Genomic DNA, 19,232 nt, shown 5'->3' with positions numbered 1-19,232 from the left:
AAGTGATTTGGAGAAAAAAAATCGTGACAAATTGAAGTCCTAAAAAAGAGTTGAACCAAAATTATTCGAAACGAAGATTCGACTTTTTGCATCAATCAAAAAAGTTTCCAACATGTTATTTTATACATACCTTATAAAATATATCACAGTAATGTATAAACCAAAGTCATTTGATACTACATCGATATTTGGAATATATAGCTATTACCAGGAAATTCGTTCACCAATTAATTGTTAGCTATTCAGCATATTATTGATACATAAGAAATTCATTTGTTATGGATGTGTTGGGGTATCGTTAATGTAGGCATATTGGAAATGAATCTGTGTTGTAATTCCATGACTAAATATTGCTGAGATCGAGTATTTTCAATGTCAAAATCGTTTGTAATTTTCTCGCAACAAATTTTGCAATTCACCCGAAATCAATACTTCGCTATTCTAATAAAAGCTTATGAGTAATTTTGAGTAACCTCATTGCAGTAATATATTCTAACTGCAATCGGGTTACGTTTTGCAGGTACTCAATATCAAAAGATACTCACCAACTTGATGCGACGTTGAAGTTCCTCAGCCAAAGGTAACCACTACAACATATAACGTACGGTTCTGATCACACGTTGACGCGAGATGTGTAAAAAGCGATTAAAAAGATAAACGAAACATACGAACTGAAAAAATAAAACGGAGCAAAAGTCCAAGTATTTATTTACTCAGTCAATTTTTGCGGTGAAGTATAGTCAAAATTCACTTCAAACAGCGTAGATAGGTAACGTGATTTGCGAGCTGAGAATTTCACCGAGAGAAAACGGAAGAAAATTCACCGATACCGTTCGCCTATTGCCCGTACTGGGAAAGCGAATTATAATAATTGATCGAGCACACGCGACGATTTTAAAAATGGTCCGAGTGATCGGAGTTCAAGAATTGCGTTGCACCCCGTGACATATCGCTCGAAAATCCGCGTGCAAACTGAACGGTGCTTCTGCGTCAAGACGCCTCGCGCCCCTTGAGCGAATTTGAATGACGAGGCGGCGCAGGCGTCGCGACGCCGGGCGTAAAGAGCGGGAAATCGCACGACGCGGCGTCGCGACGCCTAGGCTCTCAGCGTGTGCCGCTTTTGCACACGCGTCGAATCGATCCGTGCAGAGAGAGAAACGCCGCAACTTTATTCCGACGCGATGCGTTGATGCGATCGCACACACAGGCGGATCTATACAAGCCCGCATAAATTTCGGGAGTTCACGGTTGCCAAGGTCGGGTCACATTTCGGTGACCGCGAACAGTTTCATTCGGAAACGCTGCCAGGCGCCGAACCCCGATAATCCTAGGCAGGCATCCGGGCTTAGCGGCTATCCTACCATTTTTTTTCGAGGCTACAGATCTACCATTTACTCGCATTAAAACCCGTCGAGGAAAACCTCCGTCAATCCGGCCACGAAGGTCTCGGGAACATTTTTAGTTTTAGGAAAATACAGTATTTATTTGTTCCGTGCTGCGAGAATAAATTTATCGAAGCCATATGCCCTTTGAATCTTGATGTTTCCATGGGACGTTTTTTTCTCTTATTATTGAAAATCAATTCCCGACAAATTTTTTTTAACAGCACATTCACGACGACTGTTTGGAATTTATAGACGTTCATTCCCGACTCAATCGTAATGTTAACTTTTTTTACCTGAAAAGCGGGACGAAAGTAGCATATTATTCCCTCTCAACGCATTTGCGGGTAATATAACATCATACTTCCCGCTAATTCATTTTTCAAACTACGTCTCTCTGTATAATTATAAAGTTTCTAGTGAAAAATCATACTCACACACAAGAGAAAAACAGTTCTAGGTCAATAATGTGGCCAGAGTTGAGCCGGGAATACAGTTTTATATGTACACAGGAATAAAAGCCGATTATTCCCTCGGGTGATTTCTGCCCGAGCAAACCCACGGGAATAATCTTCGACTTTATTCCCTAGTTACACGTTGCACTACTTTACCATCGCAACTCTCCGAACAAGGCGTATCCGAAATATTATGACGAATAATGACGAAAATACCTAAATGTTCTTCTTCCTGAATATGAATTCCGCATTCCTCGTAACTTTAAAACAATTTCACTTAACCGTCTCTTAAATACCTTGTCTGACAGTCTTAAGACGACGCGCGAAAGATTTCGTCCGTTACTTTTGTGCGGTTTCTTTCACCGTTTTTGCCGATTGTAAGCCGGCATCCGTTAGCAGCGTGGCAGCTGCTACCGCTTGATCCTCGGCTTATCTGTCTGTCCAAAAGAATCCGACGGCATGCCGCAAGGATGATCGTGAAAGTGGTAGCTTTCAGTTTTAGTCTTCTCAGATCGTTTTTCTGCTCAAAGTAATTTCCAAGCTCGGCTTTATACAGTGAAACTAACGCAAGAATCCTACCTTACATCCGTACGTATATCTCAAGTACCCCTAGAACTCGATGCTTGCTCTTCTCAATCGAACCCAGCCGTTTAAAGTCCCAGGTACCATGAATGATTTATGCTCAGCGTAAATTCGGATACAGGCAATCTTTCTTTCAGAGTTTGCTTGAAGAAAAGAAGGATCTTCCTTAAATTTTTCAACTCCGCATTGTTTACCAATTCAATATTCAACAATGCTGCAAATTCGATTCAAGAGACATTCTATCGGATGGAGGTCTGCAAAAGTAAACTGATATTTTTGCTCTTTTGGTACGAAAAATTAAGTCTTCTTTGATAAGAATTACAACGTCGAGACTGTACAGCGAAACTTCATTGTTGTCGCATGAATCTTGAGTTATCGGATACAGCGAGGTTCTGCCCTTTCAATTTCGGGCTCAGAGTGGTGAGAAACGATGTTTCAAAAAACGGGTAGAATTCGTCGAGCATTTAGGAAGTGGGCTAGGCTCTGGCGAACGCGGATTATGCGCCAGTATCGAGCAACAAGTATTAACAACCTAGGTATTAACACAGTTCCGTCGACCCGCATGCTGCAGTTTTGTACCGCAAGCCCTGATCAAGAGTTGGAGCGCGAGGTCGTGCTGGTTGAGGATTAACCGAGCATATTTATCGGTTTCTGTTCCCATTGTGAGCGGTGTTCCAATTATCGGCAGTCTTTATCAATCCACATATAGGAGACTTCGAAGAAATCTAAAATTTGACTATCAATTTCAGAGTGGGGTTGAAGTTCCGAATTTGCAAAGCTCCGAAAGCGCATAAATCTGAATTATTTGGTGACGAAACTTGAAGTTAAGAAATCGAAATTTGAAGAAATGACAGTTTTGAACGGTCGGAAAAGCCGACAGCTCAAAGTTCCGAAATTCAAGATTCTGAAAATTCAAGTTACGATACACCAAAATTCGTAATAATAATGTTTAGATAAAGTAAAATGCCCAAAATTATAATGTACTAACATTGCGTAGTTTGCTCAACGAGTGGGTGTAAAAAACCAACAAAACCAGAAATCACAATGATTAGGATAAAGATAAAAATATCGAAAATCTGAAACAAAGAAATATTAAAGTGATGAAATTTCACCAAGCCAGAAATTCACAGAACTGAAAATCTTGGATCATTCGGAATTTAGCTGTTTCAGATTGTTTAATTTTCTCATTTTCGAACTTTCGGAACTTTGAGCATCGGGTTTCGGGACATCCGAAACTTTGATGTTTCATCAAAGTTTGATTTCTTTACTTCAAGCTTCGGCATCTGGATATTTGGATTTTGGCGCTCTCAGTATTTCAACCCACTCCCGTAATTTCGAGCCAAGCTTCGGTTAGTCGCCTCGCTTTTGACTCGCAGGATTAGCGAAGCGCCACATTGAGTGACGATTGAATAAACGCCAGCTTTGATCCGTGCAACCGGCCGTGAACTCGAAAATACGATAGACAGTGGGTGCCGATTATGGTGAGTCAGAAACACACTTAAGCCCTTGCGAACACCGGGAATGATCCGTAGCCGCAAAGCCCTCGCTTTCGCATGGTTACAGTAAAGAGAAACTATAACAGAAGCTGGGGTTAAAACACACTGGAACGAGAAGCTTCCATATATAATACACACATGAAGTGAATAATTTGAAGCGTTCATTAGCAACTTTCCGCCAGTTCACGGTCACCACCGCCGTAATTGAAACCCCCCCGAGCAAATAGAGCTCCTACAATGTACACGCATACCGTTACAGGTAGCACCTATGCATGGACACGCACGTACATGTTTCGCTGTGCTTGCCACAACGAGAAACTTTGTAAATTTTACAACAACGTGATACAGACGCGGTGTTTAAATTATTCCACTGCCATGCCAGTCGATTATCGGGCAAATTATGGCCACGCTGAAAGTTTTTTTTTACCGTATCAGATAAGTTATTTAAAAATATTTATAAAAGATGTTGATAAAAAAAAAAAATGATCAATAATTGTGTAGAATTTGAGAGCATTAGCTCGTTGAAACAATTCTAATAATTAATGTCAGTATTTGAGTAGCTGTTTTTTTTTCCTCAACGGTAAGTTAGAAATAACATTGTTTCAAATATACTCTTTTGTATTTTGCAGGAGAAAAAATCTTTTCTGCAGCGATTGCCTAAGATTCATATAAGAAAAAAAAGACGGGTGATGAATTTCACAGATGGGGGGGGGGGGGGGGGGGGAGGGAAAAAACTTATGATCTACGGTATATGACGACTCGACTATACACATACCTCTGGTGTAATTCTCTTGACGAATCGATACCTCCGAGACGTGGTCGTATAGTTACGAGGGGTAAGCAAGTATATAATATGTAACGAAATATCTTCATCGGTTGAAACCCAATCCGTAGTTCGCCAACGTCACGTCGGTGCGAGGGGCGAGAAAAAAATCGGGGATGAAAACGTGGGTGTGGTCAGTCTATAGGCTAAGAGCAATGGGTCGGATATCAGCCGTTGGGCGTTGGGCAGATAATAAAAAGCCTCTGACGTCAGTGGGCAATTCGGAAACTGGACGAGAACACGGTAGATGACGAAGAAGCGAAGAAGAAGAAGAAGAAGAAGAAGAAGAGAAAACGAGGTCGATAGAGCCAAGAATCGCTCAGTGAATAGCTCGATAATTCCCGACGAAATTCGCTTTCGCACAATGTCAAAAATTTCTGTACGGAACTTCCTCCACTGTATTGGAAGCTTTATTCGGATACGGAACAGCGAATTCACCATATAATCACTGTTTATTCGGTTTACAAATACAATAAACTTACCACACAATTTAGCAAATTCAAATGACTTGTTTGTGTTTTTCTTGTAAACGTTAGTGAAATCAAAGATTTTGATCGTTAATTCAAGGCAAGTACATAGTAATTAGCCTCGCTAGACCGAATGTGCGAATGTGCAACCTGATTTCGCAGATCGACGACTCTGTTGTACGGTAAATGTGTAGTAAATTCACCGTCATTTTTAACAGTGTAACCATGAAACGTGCATCGCATCATGGATCGCGGTGCAGCCGTGCGATCGAGCAGCTGATTCTTAATGGCTTTTTATTCGATATGCGGGGGATATGCTTTGGGTATACGCAGGACGAGATTTCCAGCTCCTTTTCCAATCGAATCCCGAATCCGTTCGTGCAAACAGAGATCTGTTTCCTTTGCCCTCGGCCCCCTTTTCCCAGCGATCGCTGAGCGCAGGTCAGGATTCCGGATATCACGATCTCGGTTTTATATCCGTTCGGTTTACCCCCGAAAACTTAGACCATTCGGAGTTCTCCGCCACGTATGCCTTCGGGCAAAACAATTTGAATGCTTGCCCGGTATAATATCAGTTTGTTATAGGAGAGAGAATATACATATATGTATACAATCGAGTTCCGAAGCGTCGCAATTGTTCCTATTCTGAGTGATACGAAACTTCTTTTGTGCTCGACAGTTTCATCATGTTTCTTCTCTTCAGGCAGGAATGATCTGATCTTGAAAAGTGATCGCTGTACGATCAACTTGGACGGAGAGAAAAATTATTGGAGGGGATAAAACGAATCCTAATTTATCTACCGTATGGGGCTTAATGCGCTTTTTATATGACGCCCAGGCTGATTCGTAAGGGTTTGTTTTCGCCAAGAAACACATGCTTGAGGATGAATTGCGCGAACGCATTTTTTACCGTATAAGCTCTCGGTGATCAGGGAAATATTTTACATTCCACATCTCCTGTTATATATGCGATCTCAGTTTTAAAATAAATAAGAGTTCACCGAAGAAAACTGAACGACAAAAACGATGTATGCAAAGAAAAAACCCGCTCACTGAAGATGTTTCGGTGTTACTAAGATTTTCGAGATTCCCGCGATGCGTCGCGTAACTTTTTATGCAGTAAGATGAAACCCGCTCTGATTTAACGGGTTGTTCAATATTCTTGTCCCGCTTTATGCACCCGATGCAACGTCGCGAGGAGAAAAGAAGAAGGAAACTACCGATCAAAAACGTTCCTAACCTTCTGGTTTTGAGTGGAAATATGAATATCGCACCGTCACCACTTTGCGTAATAAATGCTCAGGTATATAAGAAATACCCCGCTGCCTGAGCATCGAGACTGCAGCACCGCGAATTTATTTTCGAAACTCGACCATTACGGTCTGCAGCATACGAGGGTTCGACTTTAATACCTCGTCCAGGATCCTGGAGGATAAAAGCGATAGCTGGAAGCAGGATGCGGTGGCAGCGGAAAGCCGGACGAGGGTTTTCCCGTTTTAAGATCGCCTTTCGTTCGGGAATTCCCAGAGCCAGAATCCAAACTTGGGAAAAATAATCCGTTGCTAAAAGGAGCCTGATTCTCCATCAATTATCATTATTTTCATCTTGTTTTTTCACGCTTTAAACGCGGCGTGTCTGCGGAGTTATTGGGTGATTAATTCAATCGGAAATGTTGGCCGCTCGGCAGTGAGATGAAAAATAAAATTTGTTATCCTTTGCTGGCGCTACGGTTTGGATTAATCCGTGTAGAGCGAAACGAATTAAACGCGAGCAATCGGCAAAGTCGTGTTTCAAAAATGCTGTCATGATTACGCTGCGAAATTTATACGTCATGCGAAATACTCCGCACTGTAGGTATATCGTTGTACGTCTGCGGGGATACAATGTCAGCGATATCCACGTTACATCCGATGCCACAAATAACAATACAAGCCGACAAAAAAGCTCCACAATGCAAATGCGACGTCGCTACAACTTAATTCTACTTTTCCTTCATATCTGCACCCTCCGAGCTATTTTCCTCGATCGAACGGTCCGAGCCTTTTTTCTTCTCAATGTATTTTCTCTTCGTATCCTTCCGATCCTGCATGGAAATCGTCGACGGTTTATCCTGCAAGCTGGCCTCCTCAACTTCAGCTTCGTCCTCGTCTTTATCCCGCGTTTTTACCCCGGGACTAGATTCCTCCTCCTTAATTTTTGCCGAGTTTACTCGACTCCTTGGCCGCCCGAGTCGACGTTTCCGCTTCGCTTTCCTACCGCCTCTACAAAAGACACAAATCTTAACAACAAGTCCCGATCGAAATTCCGGAAAAGTTTTTGGAATGGTATTAATTTTCAAGAGTTGTCTCAAGTCTAATCGTCTCGATGCCTTGACCTGCAAGGTTTTGTTCGAAGGAAATAAATGACATAAAACCTACCCCATTCGGTTGCCCGCTTTCTCCCTTTCAGATAAGCAAACAAGAGGACCTACTTCGTCTTCTGCCTCTTGATGCGCCTGGCGTATTTCGGCTTCTTGGTCCTGGGGCGAGATCTCTTTGTCGAAGAAGTGCTGCTCGGCACGGAGGAAGGAGACCTCGCTCTCTTCCGAGGAGCGGCAACTGCTCGACGTCGAAGAAGCTTTCGCTCCTCACTCGTGGAAGCTGCGTCACCCCTTCGAAGCTTCTGCCTCATTTCCCGCTCGCTGTCGTCCTTCTGGGCGTTGAAATTCGCCAGGGCTGAGGACACGCGTAGGATTTGACCCTCGGAGTCCGTTGGGATTAAGTAACCCTTGTCCACGCCGAAAGAGAGAGCTTTGCACATGTACTTCTTGGCGCGTCGTTTACCTACCGGAGAAAAAAAAATAAAATTGTTGCCTTTTACAGTCTAAGAATAAAGACCAATTTGACAAGTTCTCGCTCTTTTTCGTTAGAATCTATTGCCACCTAATAGTATTGTATCTGTTAACAGAAATAGTTGCAACTTAACTTACACGATATTTGTACCGTGAAACTTGAAGCAATTTCTTTGAAATGTAAGTCCCGATAAAAATTATTATCAATAATCCTACAAGATGCATATTTGTAAAGTGAAACACCGAATGATTGAAGTGATACATTTTGTACAAACCTCTTGAAAATTCCGTGAAGAAATAGAAAAAAATTCTTTTGCGTAAGTATTGAAAATTTTGCGATAGGTACTTTCTGAGAAGACTAATTTCCGTATTTATTACTTATCGTGATCGAAGCCACCGCCTTACCTTCGGCGATGCCGGCCTTGATGTAATCCTTGATGGCCTGTATGGAGAATTTCTTTCCCGTTCCGATACCGGAAGCAGTGCTTGCGGGGGTTGAGGGAACGGTGCAGGCCGTAGAATTGGTCTCCTCGCTCCTGGCAGTGACGGAAGTGCTTGACTCGTCGATGCTTTTAGTGGCAACGCGAACAGCGTTCGGATGCCGTTTTTGTTCCTTTTTGGATTTCTTGTTGCCTTCGGCGGAGGATTTACGAGCGATACGTGCAGCAGGTTCCTCGTCAACGTCGTCAGCTTCGAGGCTGGCCACGGTTCCCAAAAACTTATATACGAGCTTTGGGATATTGAGCTTTTTACCGCGAGATCTAACCCGGTGGACCCGGTCTTTTCGCCTATGAATTTCGGGGGTCGAGTCGCAGGTCTCGGTAACTACTCTCGGACTATTCTTGTCCTCGTGCGAATTTCTGCCGCAGGATCGAAAATCGTGACGATATCTTCTCGGTGCCATTTTTAACCGTATTTTTTCACCGCATGCTCTTTATTCTCCTCTTCCTTTCTCGTAGAGGCTTTCGCCCTCTTTTCGCAGAATTCTACAAAAATTTTAATCCCTCAATAAAGCTCCGAGCTTCACGCGAACATCGACACGATGATTATTTCGGTAATTTTTATTATTCTTTCTTCATTGACAAGTTTGATAAAATTCCGTAAAAAATCGGCCGTGACACCGGATGCTGGCGAAAAACGATCGCCTACTTTTCTCATCGAGTGCTGCGAGCAGCCAAGAATTTCCTGTCATTTCACCAACAGATGTGTGCAGAACGTGATGTAACAAAGGTCTTGTCACTCGTTGAATTTCATTATTCTCGAGCTTTGTAGAGAAAAAAAATATGCATATCCAGTTTATATAAGGCGTAATCAGCTGATTCGCGAATTTACACAGACGTTGATAAAACTCGTTCCACCAAGCGTATAAAAATACGCGATATGAAATATATTCGTTCAATTATTCCAACGTCTAATCTATCATTCTGCACGTGAGTATATGTATGTATGTACATTACAAGTACACGTCAGATTTATCTGCAGGGGATGCCGCAACCGCACAGACGAAACCGAGGCGAAGTTACAATGGAATTTTTTGCACATCAGATCCTATAAGCGTTATCCTAATGAAAAATTCGGGCCAGACGAGCATCTACTTTTTATTGTTCTCGTAGATGCTGCAGAAGCTGCGGCGTAATTGTGTTGGTATTGCGCTTTGGGTAGAAACTAATAGAGACACATGACGCTCTTTATGTACTCAACTGGCCCGAGCAGTATTATAAACTGCTCTGTTTATGTCCACTTTAGGCAGTCGAGAAGAATTCGCAGAGTCACAAGGGCCAAAGGACGGTTTAGAAACCGTGCATGGATTCCACTGGGCTTTCAAATATGGAATTGATTCACTCATCCGTTGCGGATGCAGGTGACTTTTATTTCATCGTGCGCACTATCCGCAGCTAAAGCTCATGAAACCCGCTCTGGGGCACTGAAAAAATTAAAAGGTTCGCAATTCCCGTGTGGGTTTCTCACCAAACAATAGTAAAAATCGCTGTATGGAGATACGGAGCATCGTGGATGCGGAATAATACGAGAAAGTCACTAATTTTCAGAAGCTTTTCTTTTTAACAGCAGCAAAGACCACAAAACGCTTTTTGGAGGGCACATAACGACTATGGTTGAGTTTTTTTTTTTTTTTTTTTCCACATGGCTGAACAAGCTTGAATTTAAATTAAAAGCCTGCGGCAAAAAGCGTGACGTTTACACAGTATGCTTTGGGTCACGAGCGTGTTCGTCTGACGCAAAAACGTCGAGGGTGAATTAGGGAGACCGGTATCAGTTAAGTTTGACAGATGGGGAGAAGGTACGGATTCAGTCGCGTTTAAATTATTGTCCGAGGGAACTTGGAGCTTTTCGTAACAATCGAGTAACGACCGGCGTCCACGAGGAATCTGCAGACTTCATAACAGACTTTGGTTCTTGGTAGAATAAAAAACAACGCATTGAACATTTTCGAACAAGTTTATACAACGGCACGAAAATGCGAACACTAGGACACGAGACGCGTTTTTCGTTTTGGACGAGAATTAAAATTGAGCGTGGACTCGAACTCGACACTCGAACCCGAGACAAAGCCAGACTTACAATCAAGCCAACCCTCAAAGGAAGGTCTCGTAATTCAAGGGTGACACTACACCATCCCTCTTCTCCACTTATCGAGTTCGCTAGTTATTTTCAATGGTGTTTTGGGAACTGCTTTGATCCCCCCTCGAGGATTCCTCGAATTTCATCTTGTCGCCGGATTTAGCGACGTACTTCTCGTCCAGCGTTATCACCTGGGAGAACTGCGTATTCTCATCGCTATTTTCGATTCTGTTCGGACAGCGTCCCTCGTTTGGCTCGTTCTTCTTCGAAGCATCATGGTCTAGAGGTTTGGCCAGGCTCGTAAGCGCCCGACTTTCTCTAACGTCTCGATAATTACGCTCGTCACGAACAATTTTCCCCACCTTTTCGTCGAATCTGCAGGTAATGAGGACAACGATAAATGAACTTGTCGAGCAGCGGGATTCTCAGAAATTCATACCCTTATCTTGCAAATTAAACGAATGATTCGAATTAGTTGACATTGATTTTCACCTCATCGTACAATTTTCATCGATTTTCGAACATTTCCGAATTGGGTAGAATCACAGGGAATCATTACAAATTACTGGATATCATCTCGAATGCTGGTTTCATCGTTCGAAATCAATGGAAAACGCTTTGTGATACGGAAATCAGTAAATTCACACGGTGAAATAGAAATCAATGAAACGTCAATGAATTGAAGCCGCTTGGCATTTACTGCAAATATTTTCACGATTTCCATCATTTGCCGCACCATTACTACATAATTCTAAGCGATTCGGGATGATTTCTAATGCTATTTTAGCTATCAAGATTGATTCTTCGTTATTTCGAAGAACATTCCAGTCACTCAGTTGTTTCTGCGATTTACAATTTAATTTTAAATCGTTAAATTCACGACTTCCTTGAGCGATAAGGCAAGCTCGTCGATTCGACTACGAATCTATACAACAAAAAATTTCACCTGCTATTATTTCGCGGTGTCCGTTTGCTCCAGAGCCTGTTCCTCTTCCTCCTCCTCTTCCGCCGACTCGGGTAGGGAGACCTGAGTTTTCCTCGTTTCCTGAAAACTTTCCCAGCAATTTCACTCGCCACCCGCATTCCGGTAAAATTCGTTCGGTTAAACCGGCGCTGATCCTTCTCCCTGGAAGTCGTAAGACCCGCGGTTTTCTTCCCGTAGGAATTTACCGGATAATCTCTGCCCCAAACGCCCTTCGGAAACCCGCCACCGTCTCCCTGATGACTGTTTAAATTTCTGGGCCCTCGTCGTCTCGCCCTTTCCCTGTTGAGATCGCTCTGCGCACCCTGAACCGTCCGTGAAACGGAAGAAGCAGCGTCCCCGCCTCTCCTCGGGGCCCAAAAACCACACTGGGATTTTCCGACAAAGCCGAAAGCTCGGAAGACGCATTCCGCGGCCCATCTCGTGCCTGAAAACGTGAAGGTGAAAGCTCGGGCAGGATTTCCGCAAGCTCGATTTACCTTCTCGAAATGTACAAGCAACGTAATCTCTTATCGCTCGAAGGAACGACGCTGGTTTCCGGTTTCCATCCGCCACATTCGAGGGCAGAATCTGGCCGCCTTCCGTTGATTTCCGGGATAAATTTCGGCGGCGACGCTTTCTACGTGTGAAACACCTCTTCACCAAGAGTAAGGTGCGTTTCCGGCGCGTTCGTCGAGCCTGTTTTTTCACGTACATCGTCTCCGAAGCTCCGGCGGCGTGTTTCGTTCGCGGTCGAAGACGGTGCAGCACAGACTCGGAGCAATCGCGGTGCGGAAAGCTGCCTCGTCTCGGTGATATTCTTTCGTACTTCGCGCTGTACGTCATCTGCGAGTGACATAAGCGCACTTTTTTCCGCGGGGCCATTTCGGTCTGCACGAAATTGACGCACGAAAATTTACTACTGCATGTGTGGAAAAGGCGCGCCGAAAGGCCTTACGCCGAAAATTTTTAGTCCCGATTTATATAAATTTTGGACACTTAACTTCGACGAGTAAAGCTCAAACTGATCACTGACACCAGACTGGGAAAACAGTTGCTGTATCAATACTGACGTTTGCCGCATGTGATTTCGATTACCGCGCGGTTATCTCGGCACTTGAAATACTTTTCCAACTCGATTTGGCTGCCGACTTCTCGTCATCCCTTCCCTAGAAAAAAACATAAAGACAGTAAAAATGATACCAAAAATCGGTTTCGCGAATTTTCGACACTCGCTCTCTGTTTTTTTTTTTCGCGTCGTCCGTAACACCGAAATTTCGAAAGTTCATCGACCTGTAAATACTTCACAGCTTGTCTCGGATCGTCTACGAAATTCTAGATCAAGATTATACATTCGCCGTCCACAGCGTTAGCGCCTTAACGCTACATTAACTCTCTTATACGGGTTGGGAATAAATGTAGAGTGAAGATAGGAGAAAATAGTTTTTCCATTCCGCAGCAATGAACTTCTCTTGCGATATACTCGCGGCCAGGAAAAAAAGTTCCTTATTGGATCGCGTGTCGACTCACTCGGGTACGATAGCGCAATAACAACAGTGCCGCTGGATCATAAAATCAGTATGCAATAACTCGACGACTCGAATCACGAAATTATGTCCAACGCAGAATACCGGCGGGCATTTTGTTATTCAAGAGCTGGCGCGTATCTGCTGTACGTAAGTTAAATTGTAATTTTACTACACAAACTTTGGTCGTACGTACCTTAACGTCGAGTTGCGGTGACAGAGCGCGGCTTGTATAATTGTCCGCAAGAGTCAAAAGACAGACTTCACCGCGGGCTTATTCCGAGCAAAGAATTTAATCCTTGTACACTCTCGTTGCTCCTTTGGACGCTGAAATGCTTCTCCATTATCACGCAGGAAGTTTCAGGATCACACGTGAAAACTGAACGAGGGGTGCAGAATTAAGCCACAGGTGAGAAAATCGTCGGAATTTACTACGGAAGTAATTTGAAAATTTGAAACATATTTTCGAAGATCGACGAAGAATTTTTTTTGACTAATTTTAGGGAACTTCGCTGACCTCATCAAAGATCTCGAGGTGTAATATTATATGTGCGATAGGTTCTTTGATTCACGAGAGGTGATTCGATTTTTATTCCACGAGTCAGGTTCTCCTCATTACAGAGGAGATTCATATTTACCGTATTATTTTTCTCCGTCGAGCTTGCAGCGCCTCCCGTACAAACGAACCGATAATCACAAGCCTCCGGCAGCAAAGCGGAGACTCGTTGATTCGTAATTACGATTATATAGCGCTGTTCTGTTGATCATAGAATCGACTGGATCCCTGGGATTGACTTGGAAGCTCGTTACATCAGATTGAGATTATTAAACTTCGCGTAGCGTTGACGTTTAGCTGAGGAATTCCGATGTCAGCGCGCTGAGAAAGGACCGAAGGGGCCTGAAAGTAATTTCAATTAATTACTCATTGTTATACGATGCGAAAAAAATTTGACGGTGTCTGGATTTGTTAATCTTCCAATAACGATAGTGAGCGGTCGATGAAAAGAAGAAGAATTAATTCCTATTCATCCGGATATTGATTGTCGTCGACTCTAACGGTGTGAATTTTGTTATTTGTCGAAGGCGTGGCACATTGTAATTATTTCTATTAGGAATTAATTAGAAGCGAATGGGGTAGGTTGATGGTTCGTTTACTGATATAATGTAAATTTTCAGATTCCAAAAAAGCGTCGTTAAGTGATTTTCGTAGAACTTAGACGCAGACCGCGTGTCGTTAGCAATTGAAATCAATTTCGTGTTTCCGTTCTGTTACACTTTCTTCACTTTATTTATTCACTTTTCTCAAAACCTTGACGTGTAGAAGGTGAAGGTACAGAATACTTTGGAAAATTATGCAAAAACAGCTCGTTAACAATTACAATATATCCACCCGCTTCTCATACCGTTTTAATATTCATTGCCAACACTTTAAAGTTCACCATCGACTGCAGACTCCTTCAAGTAGTGTTTGAAGCACTGTTTGCTCTCGACCCGTTGTCCCATCTGGTAAAACAGAATCCTATCCAAGCCTCTTGTACCAGCTCCTGTGACTAGCGAAATATCGTACCAGGTTTACTCCGTGGGAATTTCATCAGACAAAATCAACAATTCCATGCTCAAAATTTGAATAAGATTGTCGGCCAAGTATCGAAACCATTTTTCACTCGGAGAATGAGAGAAGAGCTGAACATGCAGAATATGACGTCATTTGATTCCGTTCGAAATTTGGTCGTAAATTCTGATTGCCTAGTAGACACTCGATTTCAGCACTTGGACACTTCGTTATTGATACCCAGCAGAACGTCTGTATCTCGATAGACGAATTCTCATCAATTGAATACATACAGCCCGTCAAGTTTGTTCCCTGATGTAGGCGAGATCAATGTTGACGTTGCGTTATTAGCTGGCTCTTAGTGTTGTTGCACGGAGATTAACCGCCAGCTATACATATGCCTGAAACAACAAGTTGGAAAATAGGCTAAATATAACGACCATATCCTCTTTCCAGAAATCCTCGAGCTGGTCCGTTCGATAAATACGACCAGCGACAGGTTCAAACTAGAAATGCAGCTCAAAGTCCACTCCGGAAGATGTCCAACACCTCAAGGGACGCTGGTTTTCTGAGGTACCCGTGTTTTCACGGTTGCATGGCCACGTGGCTCTACTGTAACCGGAATGAATCCTGGGAATCTGACCCTGCACATCAGTTCTCGTTGGAATTGGAAATGGTATCCAGGTACAGCTGCGTCCTGACCATCTTTCCTATCTTCTGGCTAATTTCCGAAAACGGAATGTGCCGTTGACGTCGTGAAGAAATTACCGCTTGGCTGGAGGGATCTTGGACGAAGGGATAGCGAGGAGTGGTTTATCGGAGGTTGCAGGTGCAGCCTCCTTATGTTAGCTAAAGACCCGGTAAGCGTGACTATTGCTTCCTGTATGAGCGAAATCTTCACTGGAGGATTTGGGTCAAGGCTGGTTGTTAGAAGGAGATCCAAAGTTCTGTGAGAGATATGTGACAAGGTGCAGGTATCTGGAACCTCGTTAAAGCTAGTCCGCTTGTAGAGCGGATCGCGGTTGCTTCTGATTACGTAGTTCGCTTCGGTGACCCTGCGGGAAGATCACCGCAAGACGGTATAAATACCCCGCTGAATTATACCTGCGACAATTTTCATTGGGAATTCCTAGCTCCGTTTTCTCTTTACCAGCTCGGATTACTTCCGGAAAAATCGATTCGCGAAGTGTTTCGAAAAACTTCTGAGATGGTTCCAACCGTCCCAGCGAGGACGGAGGCGGAAGGAGAGGAAAGCATTCGTAATTTCGCATTTGTTGATACGACCATGAATCGCAGACGAATTGTCCGTGAAATTGAACTACGATGTGAAACATTACGTGAGAAATAACCGTTGTCATTAATCCATAGGTTAAAAACTTCCAACGACGTTTTTGGTACGCCAAACGTCTTTTCCATTATTTATTCGAAACTGAAATATACCTGGAAAAGTTTTCGATTCAGATTTGCAGAGTGCTTACTTTACTAGCTAATGAAAATAACGTGTTTCTTTCTGCTGGTTGTATAGGGAATAATTTAGTGATTCCTTGTCGCTTTCCGCTCTCCTCATTCCGTCAAACTACCTAAATATTTGCATCGTGACTTTGAGAAAGGACAAAATTATACGGTGAGAATAAAAAATAACGATTGTTTACCTGATCGTTGCTCAACCGATTTGATATTATCGGGTGCACATATTCAGGAATATCAACTCTTTTCGACATTTGGCGTTCAAATCAGCGTTCTGAATTCAACATGAAAAAATACAGTTGCGTCGATATTTTCTGTGTTATATATAATATTCATTCGCGGTTCACTGCATAGGTTGATAATTAGGTGTCTTACTTGACACGAATTTTTACCCTCGACGTTATCGATTTGAAAACTCGAAATTTCATCAACTCTTCCAGAGCACGGACTGAAAACCAAATTAATTTTACAAATTTTTAGTATTTTGTTTGAGTAATTGGCAATATCGGCGAGTGGAAAACATCCAGAAAAATACGAGCGAATCAGACAGCCCCCTTTACACTTTCATTAGGTGTTTCAACAACCAAGGGAACAGCAGCCGTTTCAGTTATATCGAACGATACGAGTCCCGCGTATTTGAAGCAGCACCGAGGACTCGAAATCAATCAAAGAAAGTCAACAGAGTTGATGGAATCGAACGGAACTCAGGCATTATTCTAGAGTACTGTACGTACTCCGATGACTTTTACGTACCTTTACTTATCTACCCGCGAATTCGAACGCATAAATATTTCATCTCGTTCCGTCTCACTTTACAGCCCGCAAGAATACCCCAACGGATTGCCTTACGATTCCAGTCAATTACAATCCAGAGAAACGTCGTGATATCGACTCCGCTAAAAACCAATCACGTTTTCCACCTTCTTTTTCACCTCGTTCCGATGGCTCTAATTGAATAACGCTTTACACGACCTTCGTTGGACTGTCGTGAGACGGTTCACGGCGTGCAGAGGGGGACAATTCAGGGCTTAGAAAAGACCACGTCATCGGCACAGGTTCGATTTACTTGCTCCTTGAAACACGCGTAGAAAAGTGTTTACGTTTCATTTGCGAAATCGTTATTTACCCCCAGCTTTTCTCACGCGCATGAAGATACCACCTACTTGCCACCACTTTTAGGACTTTGGGATGCGGTTTTCTATCTTGTTTTGTAGTCATTTCTCCCAAGAGGCGCGCCTTTGTTCTCGAGATCAAAATGGTGCAAGTGCCGGGCTTCGTTGGTGGAAAGTCGATGGTTTCAAGCGGAGAAACGGGATCGATGGAAGCCGAGATATTTGTTTATCCTTTCTTTCCATTCCGTGGCTCGCATTCGTTCGGAACCGCTATTTTCCCACCGAAGCTTGACATCGCGAAATGCTTCGGTTAAGTGGGTTTTTCTATAGCTGTCTCCAATTTTACTCTTTCCGCAAGCTCTTCTTCTCTCACATTTTCTCACAGCAGCTCTCCGACAGGTTCCAGCAGATTCCGTAACGCTTCAACGACGCTGTCGAAATTTGGACAGGCCGTCATTTCCGGATACGTCATGCACGTTAATCGAATTCTAAAGACTGGTCTATTCCAGTTGACAGGTATAAATAAAACGAGTTCGCCCCGAAGCTCTGCTAAATTTTATTGCCACACAAACGAGACTTTTCTGAAATTGAAGTAACCGATATTCGAGATCAATAGAGGCAAGTATAGCACTACACTAACCGTACGTAATTAATATAATCCTACAGAGCAAAAATATTCTTCTTCGTTCTTTTCTATTTCTTCCTTTATAGCTGTATGAAATGTGGAGAGAAATTCGGTTCGTTCTTACAGTCCCACGAATCGGAAACTCTGCGAATCTCATTCAGACGTGCAAATTCTTTGCTTCTTACTTTCTTTCGTTACGCATGGTTCCTTCACCTGGTATTATTATTCATTAGAACCGCACGGATGGAAATGACATGGCTCTGGTCCACGGCAGAAATGGAGAGACAAACTCGTGTGCGATCAGCAATCAACGCACGTACATTCAACCCAGATTCGCGTGTCGCGTTCTGTCACGAATACACAGAGTACGTGTACCTCCGGATTATTCAGTAGGCGGTGTTAGCAACACGCCTCGTAGTTTGTAGAGCCGTGTTATTCAACTCCGGCAAGTTCGCAGCACACTGAATAGAGAGAAACAACAACCGAGTCCGTTCCTCATTTTCATTTCTGAACATCGACGAAATCACGAACTAAATATTTATTCACCGCGCAGTAGAATTTTCCTTGTATAGGTACGCCGGCTTTCTTCATTCGCTTTTCTGTGAATAACTAACGGCTGGAATTTCATCTGCGCGAAATTTACCGTTGAAATAACAGAGGCTAAAGAATTGAGTCGAGTAACGTGGCAAGGAATTTCTTTGTGAATGGCTTCTCTCGAATCTAAGGAATTTTCGTCAACTAAGCGCTGGAACCGCAACCCTTCTAGAACATCTATTACACACATGAGACTTGGCAACGATATCGGAACGCGGCGGCGGCGGCTTCGTTGGCAAATTTCTAATTTTGCGAAAATCTAGGCGGAGAAGAAGCCGCGCCCTTGTCTCGAGGCGTTAATGCCAATTATTAGTAAATTATGGGCCCTTAAATCCCAGTTAATACCCGACGCTGCAAGTTGATTCGTTTCGAAGCAAACCCACGGACGAAGATTACACGTATAGATGAAATCTCGTTAAAAGCAACGTGGGAGCCGAGTAATTATAGCAGCATATTCGGTGCTCAATGATAATATATTTTGTACCCAATCTGGCCAATCTCAGCAAATCCATGGGCAAAGACAGAGTTACTGGCCTTTTTACATTCGTTACAAAGTGATCAAAAGCCATTTTCATCGATTATAGACCGCGATAAACTCTTCCTCGTGCTTGTCGCGATTAAATTAATTACAAGCAGTAATGGCAGATATATTGATTAATTGACGACGACAAGAACATGGAATTGATTTCCGGCGTTCTAATGCAGGCTTGTCGAGTGCAAGTGCAGTGTTTTTTAAATTCTCGCGTGAACTAGATGCAATTATTAGTGAATTTACGAAGT

At 43.0% G+C, this 19,232-nt stretch overlaps 2 protein-coding genes across 2 annotated transcripts in view; both read right to left on the bottom strand.

The window, feature by feature from the left end:
• Positions 1–946, bottom strand: part of LOC124175527 — a 65,615-nt gene extending 64,669 nt beyond the window's left edge. Inside the window, exon 1 of the mRNA XM_046555877.1 lies at positions 546–946. The gene's annotated coding sequence lies outside the window, so the exon portion shown is untranslated. The remainder of the gene's footprint in view (positions 1–545) is intronic.
• A 6,240-nt stretch (positions 947–7,186) lies between these two features.
• On the bottom strand, positions 7,187–8,939 carry LOC124175647. The gene is made up of 3 exons (XM_046556048.1): positions 8,441–8,939; positions 7,676–8,027; positions 7,187–7,466 (listed from the first exon to the last, which is right to left on the bottom strand). Exons 1-3 carry the CDS (start codon positions 8,937–8,939, stop codon positions 7,187–7,189), a joined length of 1,131 nt encoding a protein of 376 aa, XP_046412004.1.
• Positions 8,940–19,232: the final 10,293 nt, after the last annotated feature.

Source organism: Neodiprion fabricii, chromosome 2, assembly GCF_021155785.1.
Source record: "Neodiprion fabricii isolate iyNeoFabr1 chromosome 2, iyNeoFabr1.1, whole genome shotgun sequence".
NCBI classification, from domain to species: Eukaryota; Metazoa; Arthropoda; class Insecta; order Hymenoptera; family Diprionidae; genus Neodiprion; species Neodiprion fabricii.
This window is presented reverse-complemented; position numbering and strand designations above follow the sequence as displayed.